Below are 21,154 nucleotides of genomic sequence, written 5' to 3'. Positions count from 1 at the left end.
CCAGTAACCCTCAACATCTGTATTTTATCTATAACGTAAAATTTTTTAAAATTTTGTGTATGTACATGTACATTACTTTTATTGCAGGAAAAAGAAGACCTTTATGATCATGAGGAGTATAACCTCAAAAGCATCATACAGTCACTCAAGGAAGAACTTCATAAAGAGACAAAGTCAAGAAGGATCTTTCAAAGCAAAGTCGCTGCAAATACGGAAGACCTAGAGAAAATGAAAGCCGAGCACAGACGACAGTTTGAGAAGGTGACACTGGAATCGGCTGAAGCAGACGCTAAAAGAAGTGAAGGGACTGAAGTAGTTGAAGAATTAATGCAAAAATTGAAGCAAATCAAAGAAGTCGAGGGTCAGTACTTTCATACTATAATAGTGAAAAGTACTTTATTTAAATAGATGACTTAACTGCTAAGCTAAAAGCATTGAATGAAGAGATTGAAACACTGGAAAAAGAAATGGGAGACAGAATTAATATTCTGACACCACAAGTAACATAATTATCATCTCCTTTTTATCTTCCATTTTTACAATTAATCATGTAGAATACAGAGCTTGAAGTGACTGCAAAAGAAAAGAAAAGCAGATTAAAGGACGTCAAAGAAAAGATTGCTTATTTTAATGAGAAATTAAGGGACACTCATACAAGCCAAATGACTGTGGACAGGATGAGAGGAGAAATAGAGAAAGGGATAGAAACATTTTCGTAAGCTGTAACAAGTAACTTTTAATGTTTTATGCATGTTTTAGATTACAGAAAGCTGAGCTCGAGGAGAGATTGGCTGAAGAAGAAGAGATAGAAAAGTCATGGCAACTTGAATTTGAAGAAATATCAAACTTCTCTCAAACATCAGATGAAAAATATGAAACCTACACTCAAGTATTTATAAATTACTGCACAATTCATTAACATTTTAATGTACCATATAGCATGCAAATGCTTCTTTTAAATGTAACATTCACAAAATTTAAAAATTTGATAGGAAAGAGAAGAGCTTTTCAGTTACTTGGATAGTGAAACAAGCTCTGCTTTATTAACAAACAGAGAATTGGCATCAGCTTATGAGGAATGGCGAGACAAGCATGCCAAAACAAAGAGAGGAGCACTGAGATCAATGGAAAGGAAACTAGTGCTAGAAACAGCAATGAAAGATAAAGTACAGGTAAAGATTAAAGGACTAATGTTTGCATTAGAATAGCTCAAAATTAATACTTATCATTGTTTTCTGCAGTTACATGCTCTGCAATCGAAACTGAATCAAACTCTACAGGCTCACTATCAGCATAGAGGCAATACTGGTAGACAAGCTATTAAATCAGTCAAGATGACAAGGAGCAACACTATAAGTATTATATCAGGAATAGATGCTGAGCTAGACCAATTGTTGAAGGAAATGAAGAGCTTTCTAGACAGATTTGACGAGGAGCAGATAGCTTTAATACAGAAAGGCCAGGAACCAGAGTCAGCACAGGATAGTGATGGAATATTTTCAAAAATGACAAAATCAACTAAAAATAAAGATAAATCAGTTTCATTTGCAATACCTTTGGAATGTTCATAAACATAATAATAATTATTATAATTGCTATTATTTTCATTCATTCATTCATTCATTCTTTGTGTTATTGGGCTGCCCACGTGCATAAACGTGGATAGCAACGAAGCCCCGCCTACATTCTTAAAGTTTAAAATGGCCCCGCCCTAGTATCTACTTTGTAGCTTGAAGACACAATCGTAGACAACAACACTTCCTTCTCTTGTTATCCTCACTTTAAATACGACCCGTTGTATTCCCATGGCCACTACGTACACCTACCCAAGTGTCGGTGAGTCTCTGCAGCAGCGGCATCGCTCGCAAAGTGACTCGAATCTACTCACGGCTGGAAGTACCGAGTCTTCCCCTGGCGACCCTGAACGTGGAGCTGAGGCAAACGGTATGCGAAGACTAGGAAGCATGGGGGACATCTCCCCAGCTAAAGCGAGCCACCAAAAGAAGAAAGGGTTCTTTCACAAACTGGTCAGACCCTGGAAATGGCGAAAGAGAGGAAAGAGAGGAGGAGGAGAGAAAGGTACTACACTCATGTATTGTAATTTGTAGCTATACTTGTGTGTCATTGACTTCAAAAGGGAGTGTATATGGGAAGTGATTGGTAGAAATAAAAGAATGATTTTAATTACTTTGTTGCTGTATTTAGTACCTATGGCTTGAGGGACGTATGGTGCGAGACTGCGTTTACACGGCAACCAAAAGAAAAGGAAGCATCCGTACAGTTTTGTGCCTGTTTTATGCTTCTGTAGCTGTTTACACAGAAGCAAATGAAAATGTGATAGAATCTCGATAGGACTTTATAAACGGTGTTATAGGTTTAAAAATGATGCTCGCTGTGTAAACGCAGCCTGAAAATACACGATAGCTTGTACTTAGGTATCTATGATGAATCTTTTAGGCAGAGATGTGTCTCATTGCTTGCTCTTAAAGAGAAAAGATGAGAGAAGTATTTATAGTATATCAGTGCATTTTTATGATCTAAAAGCATGAAACTAAGTAGGAAATGAATGACATCAGAAAGAAAGTATTATAATATAATAATGAAGGAACTGTTGAGTGATTTAGTGTGAGCTTAAGCTTTCAGAATGAATCTAAGAAAAGGGAGGAGGTACATAAGTACATATATGCTGATATAAATTGATGCATGTCCAGCTTACAAGACTCACACAAACAGTAAACAGTCACTGGAACTATCTAAGGAAAGTGTGTATAAAGAAACAGTGAGAAAGAGAGAGAGTGAAGACAAATATTGTGGAGAAATGGTCAAATTTGTCCAGAGGACAGGAAACATGATATAACTGTTGTTGTCCTTTTATAGTCATACACTTCAGACACACACATAGACACTCTAAGAGAGCACACACACACACACACACACACACATACTCACATACTTGCCATATAGATACAAACACACTGTGAGGCCATTAGCTAAATAAGAATGTGTGTAGCATATAATGTAAATTCTAGTGCTCTGTCTCTCCCCCCATCTGTCTCATGCCCACATTAGCCCATCACAGTCCATTGCACTATGTCATGTCTACCAAATTCGGGCGTGTGTTAATTCACCGTTATAATTCATTGTGGACAGCCCTCATTTGCAGTATTGCTGTACTTGTTTGTTCTCCATTGGATGCCATATGGCTTGTGCTGGGGCTGGCTGGTTGTTGTGCATTACTCTCTGTTGATTTATCTCCTGCAGAATAGATACATTTTATAGGATTTGTGTTTATCATTCGTGTTTGCATGTGCATGGTTTGTTTAGTTAAGTGTCGAAGTATCGTTTGTATTATTTTAACTTATCTCTTTCCTCATACCTCCTCTCTCTCTCTCCCCCTCTCTCTCTCTCTCCCTCTCTCTCTCTCCCCCCCCCCTCTCTCTCTCTCTCCCCTCTCTCTCCTCCCCCCCTCTCTCTCTCTCTCCCTCTCTCTCTCTCCCCCCTCTCTCTCTCCTTTCATCAGGAATACCTAGGACTGATATTGTTAGTAGTTATTCACAAGAAGAGTTACCAGTTCCGTCATGTAAGTATCAATTACATGTACATGTAGATGTACATGTACATGTACATGTACATTGTATGTATTCACTCAAAAGTCATGCATCCTAGCATGCAGTGATGTATGCATATATAGCCTCACCCAATCTCATTTTCTAATTTGCTAATTTGCTGTTATTTACGGAATGTGACCCGTTGTAAGGCATATATGGCGTTTTTATTAATTATTACTTTTCACTTTGTACGTGTAAGTGAGATCTTTTGTGATTCTGTTGCTAATTGTATTGCAATGGAAACACTACTCTTATATCTATTGCTTGCAATTAAAATTCTTTTATAATTATCTCTCTCACTTTCTCTCATTCCCCCCTCTCTCATACCTCTCTCTCTCTCTCTCTCCCTCCCTCCCTCCCTCCCTCCCTCTCTCCCTCTCTCTCTTTCTCTCTCCCTCCCTCTCTTTCTCTCTCCCTCCCTCTCTCTTTCTCGCCCTCCTTCTCTCTTTTCCTATAGCATCATATTTAGCGGTAGAGATGAATAATGATTTCACTGTCCCTCCCCCTCGTCTCCCTCACCCCACAACCTCTCCACCTCACAATCCTGTCCATTCAGATCTCATGCACTCTTATCCACCTGCACCCAACAGTGCCCCACTCCCCCTACACAAACACATGAATGGCCCATCTCTCTCAATGGACATTAACAACAAGCACAGGTGAGTATACTAGAATATACTGAAGATTACTATTACACCATGAATTTGAATACAATTAACAAGTTCTTTTTATTATACGTGTGTGTATCTATTATTAGTACTGTGTTTCCTAACTTGGACAAATCTGCTCTGCTTTTGTGCCAAGGAATTTTCAATTTTTATAGCCTCACTTCTATACTAGTACACATACTCCTGCAAAAAGCTAAACCATTGTTTGTGGAGTTCTCTATCCCATTACATGTACATGTACATTTAAGTGTACATGTACATACATGTAGCCCTGCGTATGTATACCACATTGTAATGATGTAATGACGTACTATAGTTAATGCATTATAATCCACTGATATCATATTGATATATATTCTTGGTATCATCATAATCAAATAGTGCATTTATTACCACTAATCGTATATACATGTGCATGTACACATGCAGTCATGTACATATTTTATTTTATTTATTTTATAATTTGAAACCCTTAGACGGTCCGGTGAGTTAAAGGTAGCCCAAAGGAGCAGTATTGATGTGCCTCCTCGTGAGAACAGGAGAGAGAGCACTCCACCGTATGCAGCTGGAAAGAAAGAAAGTGAACCAACTGTACCACCAAAGATTACTGATATGAGAAATCTAAAGGTAGGGAGAGAGAGAGAGAGAGAAGGAAAGAGAAAGAGGGAGGGAGAGATAAAGAGAGAGAGAGAGAGAGAGAGAGAGAGAGAGAGAGAGAGAGAGAGAGAGAGAGGGAGGGAGAGAGAGAGAGAGGGGGGGGGAGAGGGAGAGGGAGAGAGGTCTTGAGGTGTTGATGAGTATTTTTGGCTCTGTCTTAATTGTTATTAGTCTTTTGTAGGTTTATATTGTATTAAATATGCATTTGTTGCTTAATGTGGCGGCTATTAGTCACGTTAATATGAATTACTAAAGTTAAACAAACCGTATATTGTTATTGTAAAGTGAGAGGGTGTAGGGATAGAATGGATGATTGATTGATATCACAAGGAGGAGAGAGAATAGCTAGGGAAATACTAAGAATGGAATGGACAATGGAAGATTATTATTATTATTAAAAAAAAACAAAAAAACATGAACAAAAAAGAAATGACAATAACAAAGATGGAGCAACAATTAACTTTATTAATATCACGTGTTATTGATATTTTAGTATAAATAATCTAATGTACATAACGTGTACTTTGTATATAGAATGACTGCAGAGTCGCCTCATTAGTCATTATTGGTATTGTTAATTATTATTGTCATTATTATTATTATAATTACAGGAGTCGCCCCCTCCAGCCAGTCCCAGAAGTATATTAAAAGGAGGTGTCATGTACGATACTGATGCACACAAGAAACCAGCTGGACCAGTTGTTACTGCAGTGGTTACTCCTCCTGGAGGACCACCAGTAGCTCCTAGGAAATCCAGTCCATTATATCAAGGGAGACAAGCCTCACCACCTGTAAGAGGGAGAGAGAGAAGGAGGGAGGAAGAGAGAGAGGGAGGGGAGAGAGAGAGGGAGGGAGAGAGAGAGAGAGAGAGAGAGAGAGAGGGGGGGGGAGGAAGAGAGAGGGGAAAGGAGATACATGTAGGAAGTGAAAGTGTTGATAAGGAGACTCTAGGCAAACATTCACCTTAGCTACAATCAAATGATAACATTAATTGAGTATCACTTTCATTACACATTTCCCCTCACCCTTAGGTCACTACCATACCTCCCCCTGAGCTCCTCCCTCCTCCCCCCGGCCCTCGTAGACGGCCCCAGCAGCAGAGTGACTCCAATTATGTTGTGTATTCACCGAATGATGATGAGTCCAGCTCAGAAGAGGACAATGTTGATGGAGACGAGTATAACGATGATGATGAGGAAGACGAAGAACCAGAAAGTATGTGCACACATACATGTACATACATAGTATATCTTTGCATATCTTAGTATATCTTAGTATATCCCTGTAAACTATACACTTATTTATTGTTGGATGTACATTGTATATTCAAAGTGATAGCGAAAATTGTCCCAGCAAGCTTTTAAAGTTAAACCTTACATATTTAAGTTTTGTCTTTGTCGTTTTACATGTACATGTACATATACATGTAATTGTGTATTATAACTGGTAGCAATGATAATATTTTCATTTGTTTTTATTGCTTTAGTGTTTGATCATTCCAACTAATGATATAGCTTTTATGACTTGCTTTCATTTTTTATTTGTTATTATTGTAGTCGATCTTTATTACATTTTCTGACATATACTTATATTGTGTAGAAAGTTTGAACTGATTCCGATCAAGTTTGGATTTTTCATGCATTTTGAAATTGCTCCAAAATCTGGCCAAAATCCCTGTCATGATCAAATTTTATCAAAAATGTAGAATTCTCCATAATTACTATCACTTTCTGATGCATATGACATTATGACTTGCTTTATTTTTATAGTGGGAGGCTTTTCTAAAGTATTGCGACACGACTCCGTGGCTATATTAAGAGAAAGAAGAAAGAATGAACCAATTACAAGTAAGTTTGAATGTATATACGATGTAGTTGGATGTACGCAAACTACATGTACATCTTAATAGTTTTATGTGTATGTACACGTACATTTACTCATTTTGAATGTGTGTGTGTCCATCATTCATAAGGATGTGGTGTGCGCTTTCATGCGTATGTACATGTACATAGATGTACGTGAACGCATTCTTGATGATTGATGTGTGTATGTTTCTTTCACTCACTCTCTCTCTCTCTCTCTCTCTCTCTCTCTCTCTCTCTCTCTCCCTCCACCCCCTCTCTCTCTCAATAGCCCAGACAGCAGAAACAAAAGCAGTGGTTGAAAAACAACTAGAAAGGTACACCATTAGGATATAATCCTACACACTACATGTATATGCCATTCAATCTGTATATTTATGTATGCTTTTGCGTGTTTACTAAATGTATTGTACTACAGTAGCTGCTATAGTGTCATATCTACTTGTATTGTATAGTCATATTCTTGTGCTAATGATACCATATCCAGTAGCAGATCATGAACACATTCACATAGTCATCAGCCAAATATACTAAATATCAGTTGATTGTTGACATCACTCCCTCTCCATTTTTATTTTTATTTTCCTTTTGCTCTTATCTGTCTCTGCCTTCCCTTCCTCTCTCCCTCTCTCCCTCTTTCTATTCTTGTCACAGGCGGTTGAGTTTAAGGCCACCAAGACATGAGCTAGAAGCAAGAAATATTCTTAAAGGTAAGAAAGACTTATTAGTGTTTGTTTTATAGTCCTAATCTCCATTTCCTCATGCCCTTACTTTACCATGTTTCATTATTATTGAATGTTGTCTTGATGTCTTCTTTTTCTTGCTGTCTCCCTTCCTTTCTCTTTCTCCTCTCTCTCTCTCCCCCTCCTCTCTCTCTCCCTCTCTCTCTCCCTCTCCCTCTCTCTCTCTCTCTCTCCCCCTCCTCTCTCTCTCTCTCTCTTAAGGCAAAGCAAACACTCAGAGAGAGCTCGAGTTAGAGGAGATGAAAGCTAACTTGACAAGAAAAGTGAGTCTTGTCTTCATTGTACTACACGATGTAGTTAAGAGTGTACACTTGTTATGATACAACTACCAATACACATTGAACATGTTTCCTTAATTTGACGATAAATACATGTACATGTGTTTCATGTACATAGTTTACACAAATATCAGAGTATTAATATTATCCTTTGATAAAATTATGTGTCCTTTTCAAGTATTTGAATTTATCTTTGAAGCCTTCTTTAATGAATGATAATTTGAATAGTTGATGATTTGAACACTTTGTTTACTCACAGCATATTCCAGTGTATGTGTATGTGTATTGGGAGCTTCTGTACATCTCTGTACGTCTTAAATATTCATTTTAATGTTATGTGTGATTGGTATACTGATATGGTGTTGCGTGTTAATGATATTATGTAATAGTGACATCTGTCAATATTCTGTTGAATTGATGTTGACATCATTCCTTGAATAACACATATTTTAATGTCTCCTCTCTCTCTCTCTCTCTCTCTCTCTCTCTCTCTCTCTCTCTCTCTCTCTCTCTCTCTCTCCCTCTCTCTCTTTTATATTTCTCTCCTATCCATCTAGCTAAGTCGTAGGCCGACAGTCAAAGAGTTAAGAGAAAGAAATATTTTGTAAGAGAGATGGTACATGTATCCGTACATCTTTTATTTTGTTTGTTATTATTTTAGGAAATTTGCTGAATATGCTGAAGTGGTTGAATGTGAAGACTATGATAGAAGGTAAATACATGTACATGTTTTATGATGCATGCACTCATCAAATATTTATTACCGTAGACCCCCTTTTTGAGGGCTATAAATTTAGTGGATATATAATTTGCTGTATTAAATTTCGCAATGTTTATCCCCAATTCGAATTTTCCATGTCCATACAATTAATTCGAGGAATTAATTTTTGCAAGTAGCAAAAAAATCCGCAAAATATATAGCGCTCGAAAAAGGCTCTTTACGGTACCTTATTTATTTATTCATTCATTTATTTATTTATTTATTTATTTATTTATTTATTTATTCATTTATTTATTCATTAATTTATTTATTTATTTATTTTTAGAGCTGATAAGCCATGGACCAGATTGAGGCCAGAGGACAAGGCTGCCATTAGAAAGGAACTGAACGAATTCAAGAAAATGGAAATGGAAGTTCACCCTGACAGCCAGTACATGACAAGGTAGGATAAAAATTAAGAATAAAACAGAAAAATTTGATCATGAAATTCTAAAAAAAATAAGTGTTTGATTCTGAATATTAGTTTTCTACTAATGAATATTCTTGTTGTCACTGGTGGCCAAGTTGTCTAAATGCTTGCTTGCAATTTTAATTTCATTAGTCAAAAGGTCCTGGGTTCGATTCCCAAGTTGCTCTTTATTTTTTTTACAAAAATTTCTAATACAGCACATTATAGCCTGGTATTGTAGGCATACATTGTTGAATTACCTTAAGGCCACTATTATTTGCGAGTACTAATTTTTGCGATTTGTTAATGGTACTGATTTAGCGAGTACTAATTTTTGCGATTTTGCTCTTTTTTCCCAATTAATAACTGTTAATAAACCTAAATTATTAATAAATGCGAGTACTAATTTTTGCGATTTTAAAGCTACTCGCAAAAAACGCAAAAATTAGTACTCGCAAATAATAGTGGCCTTAAGGTAGTTCTATAGAATGTACAGTACATGTATATGTTCAAAAAATAATGTATTTTTTACATTTTCTTTTTTCAGATTCCACAAACCGTAAGAGTGTGACTAATGAAATGAACTCATTCTCAGTGTACCGACACTTCAAAAAGCAATCTCTTTCCTTCCTCCATTTCACTTTATGTCCCTCCCCCTCTCCCTCTCTCTCTTTTGAGTGTTTTATTATATAAAATATTATGTGTGGCATTAATGTTCATTATTTTTAACCCTAATATGTACTCCAGTAAAATTTATTGTTATTGTTATTGTTGTTATTATTATTATTAATTTATTATTGCAATGTAGGTGTATATGTGATAAATATTAATGTTTGTAATTATAATGTGTAGAATAATTAATAATTTATTGTTAAAAATAATTTTATTTGTGAGCTATAAAAATTTTATTTGTGAGCTATAATTCTGTAATTATTTCCGTTTCAGGAGCAAAGAAGGCAGTATTGTCATCGAAATAAAATTACAAATTATAATTAATTTTATTACAATAATCTCTCTCTATCATAAAAAGGTCATTTATTCAATATCTTAATTGTGTTTCTGTGTGTTCAAAGGGAAGTGTATAGTTTTTTTGTCACATGAGATTGATAAGTTCTTGTGAGCTTGGAGTTGTTTCTCTCTCGCTACTCTGGCCTCTGTCTGACGAAGATGCTGAGCGCTTACGAGCAGTTGTTGGTTTCTGCATCAGGGATATGTCTGAAAATAAATTAATAGAAAGCAAAATGATTAATAAAAGAAAAACGTGTCTTTATATTATGTATTAGAAAACAAAATTAAAGTTGAAACTCCTCTTTGTAAAATATGGAAAATACAATTATCATTAATATAAAACCATGGGCTATCCTTTGGTTTTTTTTTCAAAAATTGGCTTGTTTATAAAATGCTCATAACTCGAAAAATACTTAGCAAAAACAGCTCAAACTTTCTACATAGCATAAGAACATCAATATGTATAAGAAAATGTAATAAAAATTTGGGGTGATTTCGGAGCCATTTTTTGGAAAAAACCATGGGCTATAGCCTTGGGTATTTTTCAGAATTTTGGCATTTTCTTAAAATGGCTGTAACTTTAAAAATTGAAGTCAGAATCACCTCAAACTTTCTACACAGCATAAGGACATCAATATGTACCAGAAAATGTAATAAAAATTTGGAGTGATTTTGGAGCCATTTTTTGGAAAAAACCATGGGCTAGCCTTGGGTAATTTTCAGATTTTTGACATTTTCTTAAAATGGCCGTAACTCAAAAAATTGAAGTCGGAATCACCTCAAACTTTCTACACAGCATAAGGACATTAATATGTACCAGAAAATGTAATAAAAATTTGAAATGATTTCGGAGCCATTTTTTGGAAAAAACCATGGGCTATAGCCTTGGGTATTTTTCAGATTCTTGACATTTTCTTAAAATAGCCGTAACTCAAAAAATTGAAGTCGGAATCACCTCAAACTTTCTACACAGCATAAGGACATCAATATGTATCAGAAAATGTAATAAAAATTTGGGGTGATTTTAGAGCCATTTTTTGGAAAAAACCATGGGCTATAGCCTTGGGTATTTTTCAGAATTTTCGCATTTTCTTAAAATGGCCGTAACTCAAAAAATTGAAGTCGGAATCACCTCAAACTTTCTACACAGCATAAGGACATCAATATGTATCAGAAAATGTAATAAAAATTTGAGGTGACTTTGGAGCCATTTTTTGGAAAAAACCATGGGCTATAGCCTTGGGTATTTTTCAGAATTTTCGCATTTTCTTAAAATGGCCGTAACTTGAAAAATATTTGTCAGAAACAGCTCAAACTTGCTACACAGCATAAGGACATCAATATGTATAAGAAAATGTAATAAAAAGTTGGGGTGATTTTGGAGCCATTTTTTGGGAAAAACCATGGGCTATAGCCTTGGGTATTTTTCAGATTTTTGACATTTTCTTAAAAGGCCGTAACTTGAAAAATTGAAGTTGGAATCACCTCAAACTTTCTACACAGCATAAGGACATCAATATGTATCAGAAAATGTAATAAAAAGTAGGGGCGATTTTGGAGCCATTTTTTGGAAAAACCATGGGCTATAGCCTTTTTTTTTTTTTTTTTTTTAGTATAGAAAAAGAATCTTTATTAGAAAAAGAAAACAGCACAAGTAGGGGACAAAATGAATTAAGTTAGAGAGAAAATAAATAAAATAAAATAGGTTAGGTTGAGACAAAAAGAATAAGATAAAATATAATAAAATAAAATAAAATAAATCTAATGTGCAACACTGAGTTGAGCCTCAGATGTTGCTTGGGTATTTTTCAGAATTTTCGCATTTTCTTAAAATGGCCGTAACTTGAAAAATATTTGTCAGAAACAGCTCAAACTTGCTACACAGCATAAGGACATCAATATGTATCAGAAAATGTAATAAAAAGTAGAGGAAATTTCGGAGCTATTTTTGGAAAAAACCATGGGCTATAGCCTTGGAAATTTTGGCATTTTATTAAAATGGCCATATCTTGAAAAATTGAAGTCGGAATCACCTGAAACTTTTTAGTTTCTACACAGCATAAGGATATCAATATGTATCAGAAAATATAACAAAAATTAGGGGTGATTTTGAAGCCATTTTCGGAAAAAAACCATGGGCTTGGCTCGTTTTTCGAAAAATCAGCTTGTTCATAAAAATGCTCATAACTCAAAAATTATGATTTTGGTGGAAACAGCTCAAAGTTTGTGCATAGCATAAGAACATGTACATGCATCAGAAATGTAATAAACTAGCTACTAGCTCTATACCTTTGTCCTTTGTTCCTCTTTCTCTCTTTCTCTTTCTTGTGGGTGGAGACGTACTCTGCTCTGACCAATCGTTGTGTAAAGTCGTTGGAGCCAACTTGATTGGGTTAGGTTTCGGTGGAGGTGTGTCTCTAGTTAACTCCTCCTCCTCCTCTTCCCCCTCCTCCTCCTCCTCCTCTTCATTGTCGGTATCTGCTGCTGCTGACAGTGAGGGTGGATCTGCTTGAGGTTTATCTCTCTTATTCTAGCAACAAATTATTAATTATTATTATTAATTCATTATTATATAGAAAATGGAATAATAATTACTGTTAGAAGTTTTGGAAGACCAATCTAACTAAAAATGAGAGGAGGCCCAGGCTAAATATGAGAGATCAGAAGCTGAAAATGAACAGTAAATGAGCAACAATCAGCTGCTATATTGAGCCCTGATGCTATTATAATCAACAATAATCTTCATTACGAATCACTTAACATAAGAGTCCTAATACTGTATGTACATACTTTGAAATAATCCAGTGACTCCATTAATCGTCTTATTTTAGCTTTCTTCTCGTTGAGTACCAGCTTGAATTTACCAAAAAGATCTTTTTCAATCTATAAAATCAAGATAAAAATTAATTAAATTTACTACTTCCTTTACAATTAATAACCAACTATTGCGACAAATGTAATTGGTATAGTACAAAAAAAATTCACAAAAAATTAGTGAAAAATTATAGCAATAAAACTTCAGGCCACACAGTAAAACTACATGCATAAAACCATTTTTCATTCCTCTTCTTTCTCTTCTCTTACTTGATCCTTCATGTTAACGGTTTCTGTCAGTCTCTCAATGAATCCACTCCTCTCATCGGTAAGCCTCTCCCTCTCTCCTTTCAACTCTTCTATGATGTCTCTCGAGTTGGAAACCATCCCCACAGCATGTTCCAGCATCTTCGAATGGATCCCGGGGGCGGAGTGAGTCTCCATGACAACTGAGCCTAGAAACACCTTTATGTTGTCCTTGACTAGGTGTTTCTTCCATGCAAACTCTAAACTGTTGTCGGAAGGTGAGAGGGTTGTAGTGTAGACAAAGGAGCCCTCGCCGCCCGTAAGTGCAGTACATGTATCGTCAATGTATTCTCTCTCGGAGCTTTTCGATTTCTTAGCGGTCTCTCTTATCTGCCGATAAGTGACCACACCTACCCAGGTCTGGTGGGCATCGCTTGCTTGCATGTACACATGTTCCGAATTGATGTTAACAAGAAGGTAGAGAGATGGTACGTCACCTTCGGTCTCTATTTTAACCAGACGCTCGTTCTTGTACTTTTCCTCTTCCATGGTGGATCCTAAGGTTTGGTGTTTTGTAGGTGTGGCTTGAGGAGCAGTAGTAGGCGTGGCCAGTCGAGGGAGTGTCTCCTCCTCTTCTGCTTCTAGTGAGAAAAGATCTTCCATAAGTAAAAACTAGAAAGAAGCAAAATGATAAATTCAATAAAGAAAAATACTTTTAATATATAGCAGAAGAAAGAGTATTGAGACCACCGAGACAAGTCGATTTAGTTCGCGGCCCGCGCGAACTTAGCCCCGCCCAGTATCCACGCCTTTTAATTTTTATCATCTGCAATTAAGATCGTAATGATAATGAGTTGTATGTAGTGCATAGTGCAGTATAAATAATAGTAATACACAGTTTAATTTTTAAATACAGTGGCATACATTATAATAACAGTTTTTAGTTTGGTTGTATGTCGACGTAATCACTGCTAGTGAGGAACACGTCTGGTTCACTTTCACTCAAACTCGTCTTCTTTCCTTGCTGTGATGGATGCTTCTTTCTCTGAGAGCTGGGAGACTTTGCTGTTTCAGAACTGACAGAGACACTCCTCATGACAACGTAGCTACTCTCGGGTCTTACTGCTGCAGGTTGGAGACCCTCCTGAGGTGTAGTAGCAGCTGAAACCATCTGGACATAATCACTAGATACGGACTTTGTAGCTGCTGGAGGAGGTAGAGGAGGAGGTTGTGATGATTCTGATGTCGGTGATGGTCCTGCTACTGAATGCATTGGAATATATTCTTCTTGTGGTATTGTGAGGAATTTTGGCCTTCTTTCATGCTCGCGTAGCTTAGAGTACGTGTCTCCTCCAGTGTTGATTGAGTCTTCTTGAATAGGAGTCAGCTTCTTGTTAATCTTAGAATAAAGGGGACCAGGAGAAACTTCATCATCAGTAAACACATCTAGGATAACAAAATATGAATTTAAGCTTCAGTTCAAAATGGTACAGGTGAACTACATGTACTATTACAATGCTCAATGCCTACATAGATGCATGCATAGCTGATACCTTCTTCAGCATTGATGTGTACTATTGCTTCAGTCTCCTTCTCTTCTCTTGGTCCTGGTAGCAAAGCAGTGACTGATGCAGTAGATCCACTGGCAGGAGGCAAAGGCTGGGAAGAGAGATCAGGTGATGATATAGAAGCAAATACTTGGGCTGATGGTTTATTGTGGTGTGGTAGCTGGGAAGAGGATGAGTAGTAAGGTATGAGATCAGACACTGGCCTCTGATTGCTGTTAGCTGATGAGGCAGCATTGTTTGAATATAAAGGTAGAAACAGTTGGGCTCTCTTCTCCTGCAAAAAGATGAAGCCAATGTAATTTCTAATGCATTGAAGTTCAAAGCATGTATAGTTCAAAGCTAGCATGCCTAGTTCAAAGTATGCATATACATCAACTAACAATCTTGCACTTTGCAGTTGTATGGTAATTTTGTTACTTACAGCATCAGAGTGTTGATTTTCATATAATATGCTGTTATCATTGATAGTGTCATATATATTCTCTCCATCAGTTGATCTCTCTATTACATCACAGTAGTGGTTTGATGGCTGAAGGCTTAGCTCAAATATCTTGTTACGATTCCTTGCACCAGCTCTTGGTATTACCCTCCTGCAAATAAGAATACCACATTACCATTATCTACTCTTGTTATTATTATTATTACAGAAAATCTACAATGTCTATATAGTCATGCTATGTGCAATTAGAGATTACCGTGTAGTGGGAACATTTAGCAGTGCTAAATATTGGTGATTCTATGATTGCAATGCATTAGAGGTTTTTATATTGGCAAATTTGCAGCCTCATGCCATTAAGCATGCTCATGCTCAGAATAAAACAAAGTGGCACTAAAATTTGTCATTGATCTACCAATTAATCACCAAAATAAAACTCCACAAATATTTCCCACTATAATGGTACTAGAGAATAATTATGTACATGTAAAACTTGTCATAATTATTTCTTAACCTTGTTAGGTTCTGAAGTGGAGGATGCTTAGCCTTCCAGTATTTGACAGCTGCCACAGCAACCAACAGCATCATTAGAGCCGTTACGAATGAAATGCTGACAATAATAATGACAAGAATAAGACTGAATGATGATCCTTCGGCACCACGTGAATATTCAACCTGGCCTACATTCACCGAATAATTAGCAACAGTAACCTAAAATGTATTGAATTAAAAGTATTAGAACAGTGATCCTTTGCAATTAATGACTTACAATAACATCAATTTTGAGTCTTGATCCAGTATAACTGATTTCAGGAGCAATACATGTTAATATCTACACAAAACACATTTCAATGCATCAATCATAATAAGCTTAAAATACTCACAGTAGCAGTAATTGACTCAATGACACAGATTTCTTCTTGTATTGTGACCTCTATCTCACTAGGCAATACGCTATCAATGTACTCTCCCTTTAAAACACATTACGATAATACGTACATCAATTTATCATTGATTTTCTTACTCTTATGGTAACAGTCGGTCCTTCCTTGGTAACAATAGAGAAAGCTGGATTAGGTCTGAGTTCAAGAGGAGGAGGGCCAGTGATATTAATATTATCTAATACCAGCACATAAGATAAGCTACTCCTGCCATCAGTTGGACCTGAGTCACTAATAGAAGGTGACCGACACTGTATCAGAGCATCATTATTCACCACACAATACTGGAAAGCAAGAAAAATAAAACATTAGTGGATTATGTTTATCATCATTATAAATTCAATTATTAGTTTACCTGTATGTAAGTAAGATTACTGTGCTTTATCACCAGCAAAGGATTATACACTGATGCCATGTGGTTACCATAAAAGGAGAGTGTGATATCACCACTAAAGGAAAGGAAATGAGAATTAGCAATTATATTTTTGACTGAATCTGAGTATAAATTTTTTTTCTTACGCTGGTATGATCATGTTAGGTACTAGTCGGGTAAGCATTGGATTAGTGCGATACTGGAATCTTGTATCAGTAGATACAGTAATGCCATCAATGACAATCTCAATGCTACCAGACCTCACAGACTCTACAGGATCAGTACGGCATGTCATGGAATCACGCATCAGCTCTCTAAAAATGATTTGAGCAATAAAATTACACAAATACATACTAAATGGCAATAATGAAATTCTTGAGATTAGTTTTTAGCTTTTAAATAAATGCTATCCTTACATTATGGTACAGTTTTTTCCTGCTACCAGTATGTATGTTAATGATGGGTTTCCAATGTACAGATAAGACCCAGTGATTGTTAGTAGTGTGCCACCAGCTATTGGGCCCCATACTGGCACTATTCTAGCCACCTTAACATTTTCATACAAGAACTGTGTGCCTGGGTTGACTGTAACCAGCTCTCCACTGATGTTAAGCAATAAGGTAATGTTATATAATCCATTGAGAAGAGTAGGCCCAGTTTCACAACTAACAGCACTACCTATAAAAATATATGTACAGAGTAGTAATTGATATAGACTGTTATATTAGTACAAAAAATGTAGTTTTCTCTCCCTCTTCTTTAAGTCCATCACTCCTTCCTCCTCCTTTATCTTACCTGATACAAATGAAGACTCAATCAATGAGCATTCCACTGATCCAATATCAACTGAGAGAATATCATAAAAATTGAGAGGCAACTCATGAACATACAGTGTCAATATCGTACCACCAGATATTGAGCCAGATAAAGGATACACCAAACTATAAATGAATGAATGAATGACTTAATAATACAGTCAGATTACTTACTTAATGGTTGGTTGAGGACATTTATGTAGTGTATCAATGGCATCATTGATGCAGTTAGAGTGACAGCCTCCATCACACCAAACACAGTCAATATCAACCAATTGACTACGCTCAACACACGATGTACAAGAACCACCAAACACTGAACAGTTGTATAATAAAGCTGGTATATCTAACAATAATAAGAATAAATAAAAATAACTTTAATTATGATACAATACCTGTCAGTAATTACATGTATGTACAATGGTGATTTAAAGAAAAGTATTTTGGGTTTGATCATTAAGTGAAGTATAGTACCATTACCATGGGTAATAATATTTGAGTTATCAATGATTTCCAGTTTGTAAGGAACCGATGAATAATGTGATGACCACGTCACAGAAAGACTGACAACTTCACGAGAATCACTGAAAGTATTCACCTTAGGAATAAAAAATTAAAATAATAAAAAATATTCATGGAAGATGTATATATTTCACATCTTACTTCAGTGAAAGAGCACTGTACATGAGTGCTGTTATGATAAGCACCACTGCCTTCCAGTACACTGCTGCCTTGAAACATGTAACAAATATAATCTCCATTAAAAGCCTTTGAAAATAAAATAATAGTAAGAAATTCTTTGTATGTGGAGTTATTTCTTACACTGGATTGAGGAATATTGTATCCTACAAGTAGCACTTCTTTTATTGATGAGATTGATATCTTATAATGTGAATCAGGGACTTGAATGTAAGGACAAATATCATTAACTGAATGAGACTAAAAATCAAGTAATTAAAAAAAGAAGTGAAAAAACTTATCATAACTTAATATTACTAAAATTATATATATATAATTATGCATGCACAAGTATATAAATCAATCAGTTTAATGGCTAACTGGTGTATAAAACCTAAACCTTAATATATCACTAAAATTATATTTCTGCTCTCCTCCACTTTCATTATTATGCATGCACAAGTGTGTAGTTTAATGGCTCACTGGTGTAGCAGGATACCAACTGCTGTTAGTGGTACAGGACAAAGAGCCTCCGCTACAAGTCATATCATCAACACACCAACCGCAAGCATCACGAGAGACACAATGAGTACAACTAACACAACACTATTAATGATAATGCGGAGAGTATGATATAACTTACTTTATGTGTTTGCTGCAATTGACAAGTAATACAGAGTGGGTCATAGAAACAAAGGGAGATTCTTCACTTGACAATTGCAAATGAATATTAATACCTAAAAATACAATAGTTAAAGTAGCAATACTATAATGCTTAAATTAATGTACATATTTACTTACTCATTGTTTCTTCATCAATTGAAGGCAAGGAGCTGATCTGACAGCTTCCATTAATGAACGGACAGTTGTAACTGAAATTAGTCATTGGATTCTCCAACAAACAAATATACTGTTCATTATCTGGTGCTGCTGGAACTGTCCCATTACTAAATAGTGGTATCTATGCATAAGGAAATAAAATACAAGCATTATAAATCTTAGATTACTGCAATAGAGTCTGTAGATATACTGTCCATTGTAGCTTCAATGTAAGGGCAATGGTCATCTTCTTGTATCCAGTGTCCAGTGAGATTGCCATGGTCACAGTTAAATTCAGAGCTGCACTTGTTCTCAACGACACACCAGCCACATAAGAAATCTTGAGTACAATCATGACAGTTATCATAATTGGAGCAATCATCAAGTGGAACAAAGTACACCTAAAAAGAGAAATATTAGAGACTTAAATGTGCAGTGTTTTCCACAAAGCATGCTTCATCATGAACTACAGTACAGCTTTAGAGGAACTTTTAAAATTCATAAAATTTGATTTGAATCAGCTAAAAAATTTATGAGCAACTTGACAATTCACTGACAAGAATTTGCATGAGCATTATAGTAAAATCTTGTGGAAAACCCTGTAATTGTGGTATAATACTTGTGGTCTTAGCAGGAAACAATGATACATATGTATTGCATTGCTGTTTCCTATGAATGATGTGTGTATGATATGCTATTCAAGAGATTGTAGACACACATCAATATATTACTAAATGCATAAGGGAAAGACTGACAACCATACATGCATTTATACAAAGTAATTCATCAATGTTGTGCACATACTGAAGTGTTAGATGAAGCAATGAGGACATTATGCTGTAAACTATAGTCAAAGTGATAGACTGACTCTTCCACATTTACTGTGTTCAGCAATTGAGGATCAGTCTCATTGTAGACCAAATACTACAAAAACAATAATTAGAAATTATATTATGGTGTATTACTTGTGATAATAGATCTCACTTTATTGATTGATGACAGACTAGTGTTATCATAGGCCACATATAAGAGCAATACAGAGTGATACTTAAAGAAAATGCTAGCAGTAATGAGAGCATTCATTTCCAATATAGCTGCATATTGTATGTCTGATCGCATGTGGAGTGCTTCTACATGGGAACTCCCCTTATTAAAGTTGCAATGAGTTGGAGTTGGAGTAGCAGTCTAGAAAAAAACAAAATATAAAGGAAAATGAATAGTTAATATTTTCTTACATCAAATTGGTCACAATCACGTCTTTCACGATCCCATGGTAACTTAAAACTATCCCCAGCAAGGCAGTTAATAAAACTCAATTCCATTTCATTATTAATTGTGCTCAGTCTATACCAATACAATCCACTGCTGCCTTCACTTGCCATTGTAAATACCACAATAGGAGCATTCTCACTAATAGTGATGATTGCAGCATTGACTAGCTTGTTTGTCTTTGGTAGAGTTTTTAGGTGAAGCTCATACAGTGCATCTATGCTGCCATTATTTTTACATATTCTCAGCAAGCGAATGTCATAGTGCTTTGGGTGTGGGTCTTCAACTGCAAAATAAAGGTAGCTATCAGTTCCAAATCCACTCACAAAGCGTCTTTGAAAATTTGAATGAGACACAGAATAGAATGCTTCACCATTAGAGCTAATCTTAACTAAATGAATCAGTTCAAGGGCACTATTTGAGCGAAACATCCCAGCATAAACCAATCCTTTGTAGTAAAAAACAGCACTGGAAGATGCAGAATAAGATAAACCAGTAGGACGATAAACTTCATACAATCCTCTATTATCACTAATGGAGAAGCAAGAACTGTTGTATAGGCACATAGTGACATTGCTGCTACCACTGCAGGCCAGTCCACCATTACTGACATGTAACTGATGCAATGACAAAAGGACTCCTCCACTGAGAGAGATAGAGTATATAGTATTACTAGTAGTTGATACTACTATTGAGCCTCCTAGCCTACAAATGCCATTGATTGCATTACCAGTAGATGGGGAGCTTAGGACTTCAACAGATTGTAGAGTGCTTTTACTAGTGCTGAAAAAAGCAAAAGCCAAAACAAGGAGAGAGAATAAAGACATGTAGGAAGATGACTCTGTCACTGAAGCAAGCCTTTAATCAAAAACTGCAAAAAGACTACCAAACCAATGACATACAGACTAGCTACAGTATAGCAAATATATAGGCAAAGGATAGATATAATGTATTAATAATTGCAATTGACATAAGAGTTACATTAGCAGCTTGTAGGAGGACTATTCAGCATAACAGGATAATCACAATCAGAACTATAAGTTGCTAGATAATAATTCTGTATATTATGCCTACACACAAATGTATTGGATTGTTGTATACTGGAGCCACTGTCTTGCTAGTGATAAAAGGGAAGTGATTACAAGCTACCAACCGTCTGACACTAGTCTACTGGCGAAAGAAATGAAAAACAACTGAAATAT

At 35.9% G+C, this 21,154-nt stretch overlaps 4 protein-coding genes across 4 annotated transcripts in view; 2 read left to right on the top strand and 2 right to left on the bottom strand.

The window, feature by feature from the left end:
* Nucleotides 1–1,670, top strand: part of LOC105316451 (coiled-coil domain-containing protein 178-like) — a 3,975-nt gene extending 2,305 nt beyond the window's left edge. The window contains exons 8-13 of the mRNA XM_011411344.2: nt 88–361; nt 409–500; nt 555–715; nt 760–889; nt 993–1,172; nt 1,242–1,670. Coding sequence (XP_011409646.1) covers nt 88–361; nt 409–500; nt 555–715; nt 760–889; nt 993–1,172; nt 1,242–1,571 — 1,167 coding nt within the window. The 3' untranslated portion in view covers nt 1,572–1,670. The remainder of the gene's footprint in view (nt 1–87; nt 362–408; nt 501–554; nt 716–759; nt 890–992; nt 1,173–1,241) is intronic.
* A 40-nt stretch (nt 1,671–1,710) lies between these two features.
* LOC100635343 (phosphatase and actin regulator 4B-like) lies at nt 1,711–10,039 on the top strand. The gene is made up of 14 exons (XM_003383446.2): nt 1,711–2,079; nt 3,521–3,580; nt 4,066–4,267; nt 4,753–4,903; nt 5,545–5,724; nt 5,965–6,148; nt 6,703–6,780; nt 7,067–7,112; nt 7,450–7,505; nt 7,740–7,801; nt 8,374–8,420; nt 8,478–8,528; nt 8,863–8,979; nt 9,533–10,039. Exons 1-14 carry the CDS (start codon nt 1,806–1,808, stop codon nt 9,546–9,548), a joined length of 1,524 nt encoding a protein of 507 aa, XP_003383494.1. The 5' UTR covers nt 1,711–1,805; the 3' UTR covers nt 9,549–10,039.
* LOC105316450 (DNA repair protein XRCC4-like) lies at nt 9,925–13,864 on the bottom strand. Its single transcript, XM_020006264.1, has 5 exons — nt 13,767–13,864; nt 13,078–13,725; nt 12,784–12,876; nt 12,283–12,523; nt 9,925–10,200 (listed from the first exon to the last, which is right to left on the bottom strand). The coding sequence occupies exons 2-5, from the start codon at nt 13,714–13,716 to the stop codon at nt 10,079–10,081; spliced, it is 1,095 nt and encodes a 364-aa protein (XP_019861823.1). The 5' UTR covers nt 13,717–13,725; nt 13,767–13,864; the 3' UTR covers nt 9,925–10,078.
* A 16-nt stretch (nt 13,865–13,880) lies between these two features.
* Nucleotides 13,881–21,152, bottom strand: LOC100638628 (plexin A3-like). Its single transcript, XM_011411342.2, has 22 exons — nt 19,919–21,152; nt 19,668–19,868; nt 19,488–19,607; nt 18,872–19,084; nt 18,666–18,825; nt 18,508–18,601; nt 18,348–18,459; nt 18,009–18,125; nt 17,850–17,954; nt 17,667–17,784; nt 17,361–17,532; nt 17,167–17,312; nt 16,788–17,049; nt 16,518–16,685; nt 16,354–16,447; nt 16,082–16,282; nt 15,942–16,028; nt 15,827–15,889; nt 15,572–15,768; nt 15,043–15,211; nt 14,607–14,895; nt 13,881–14,499 (listed from the first exon to the last, which is right to left on the bottom strand). The coding sequence occupies exons 1-22, from the start codon at nt 20,777–20,779 to the stop codon at nt 13,994–13,996; spliced, it is 4,455 nt and encodes a 1,484-aa protein (XP_011409644.2). The 5' UTR covers nt 20,780–21,152; the 3' UTR covers nt 13,881–13,993.
* Between the last annotated feature and the right edge of the window lie 2 nt (nt 21,153–21,154).

Source organism: Amphimedon queenslandica, unplaced genomic scaffold, assembly GCF_000090795.2.
Source record: "Amphimedon queenslandica unplaced genomic scaffold, v1.1 AMPQUscaffold_13510, whole genome shotgun sequence".
NCBI classification, from domain to species: Eukaryota; Metazoa; Porifera; class Demospongiae; order Haplosclerida; family Niphatidae; genus Amphimedon; species Amphimedon queenslandica.
The sequence above is the reverse complement of the archived record's forward strand: the minus strand, read 5'-3'. Positions and strand labels throughout refer to the sequence as shown.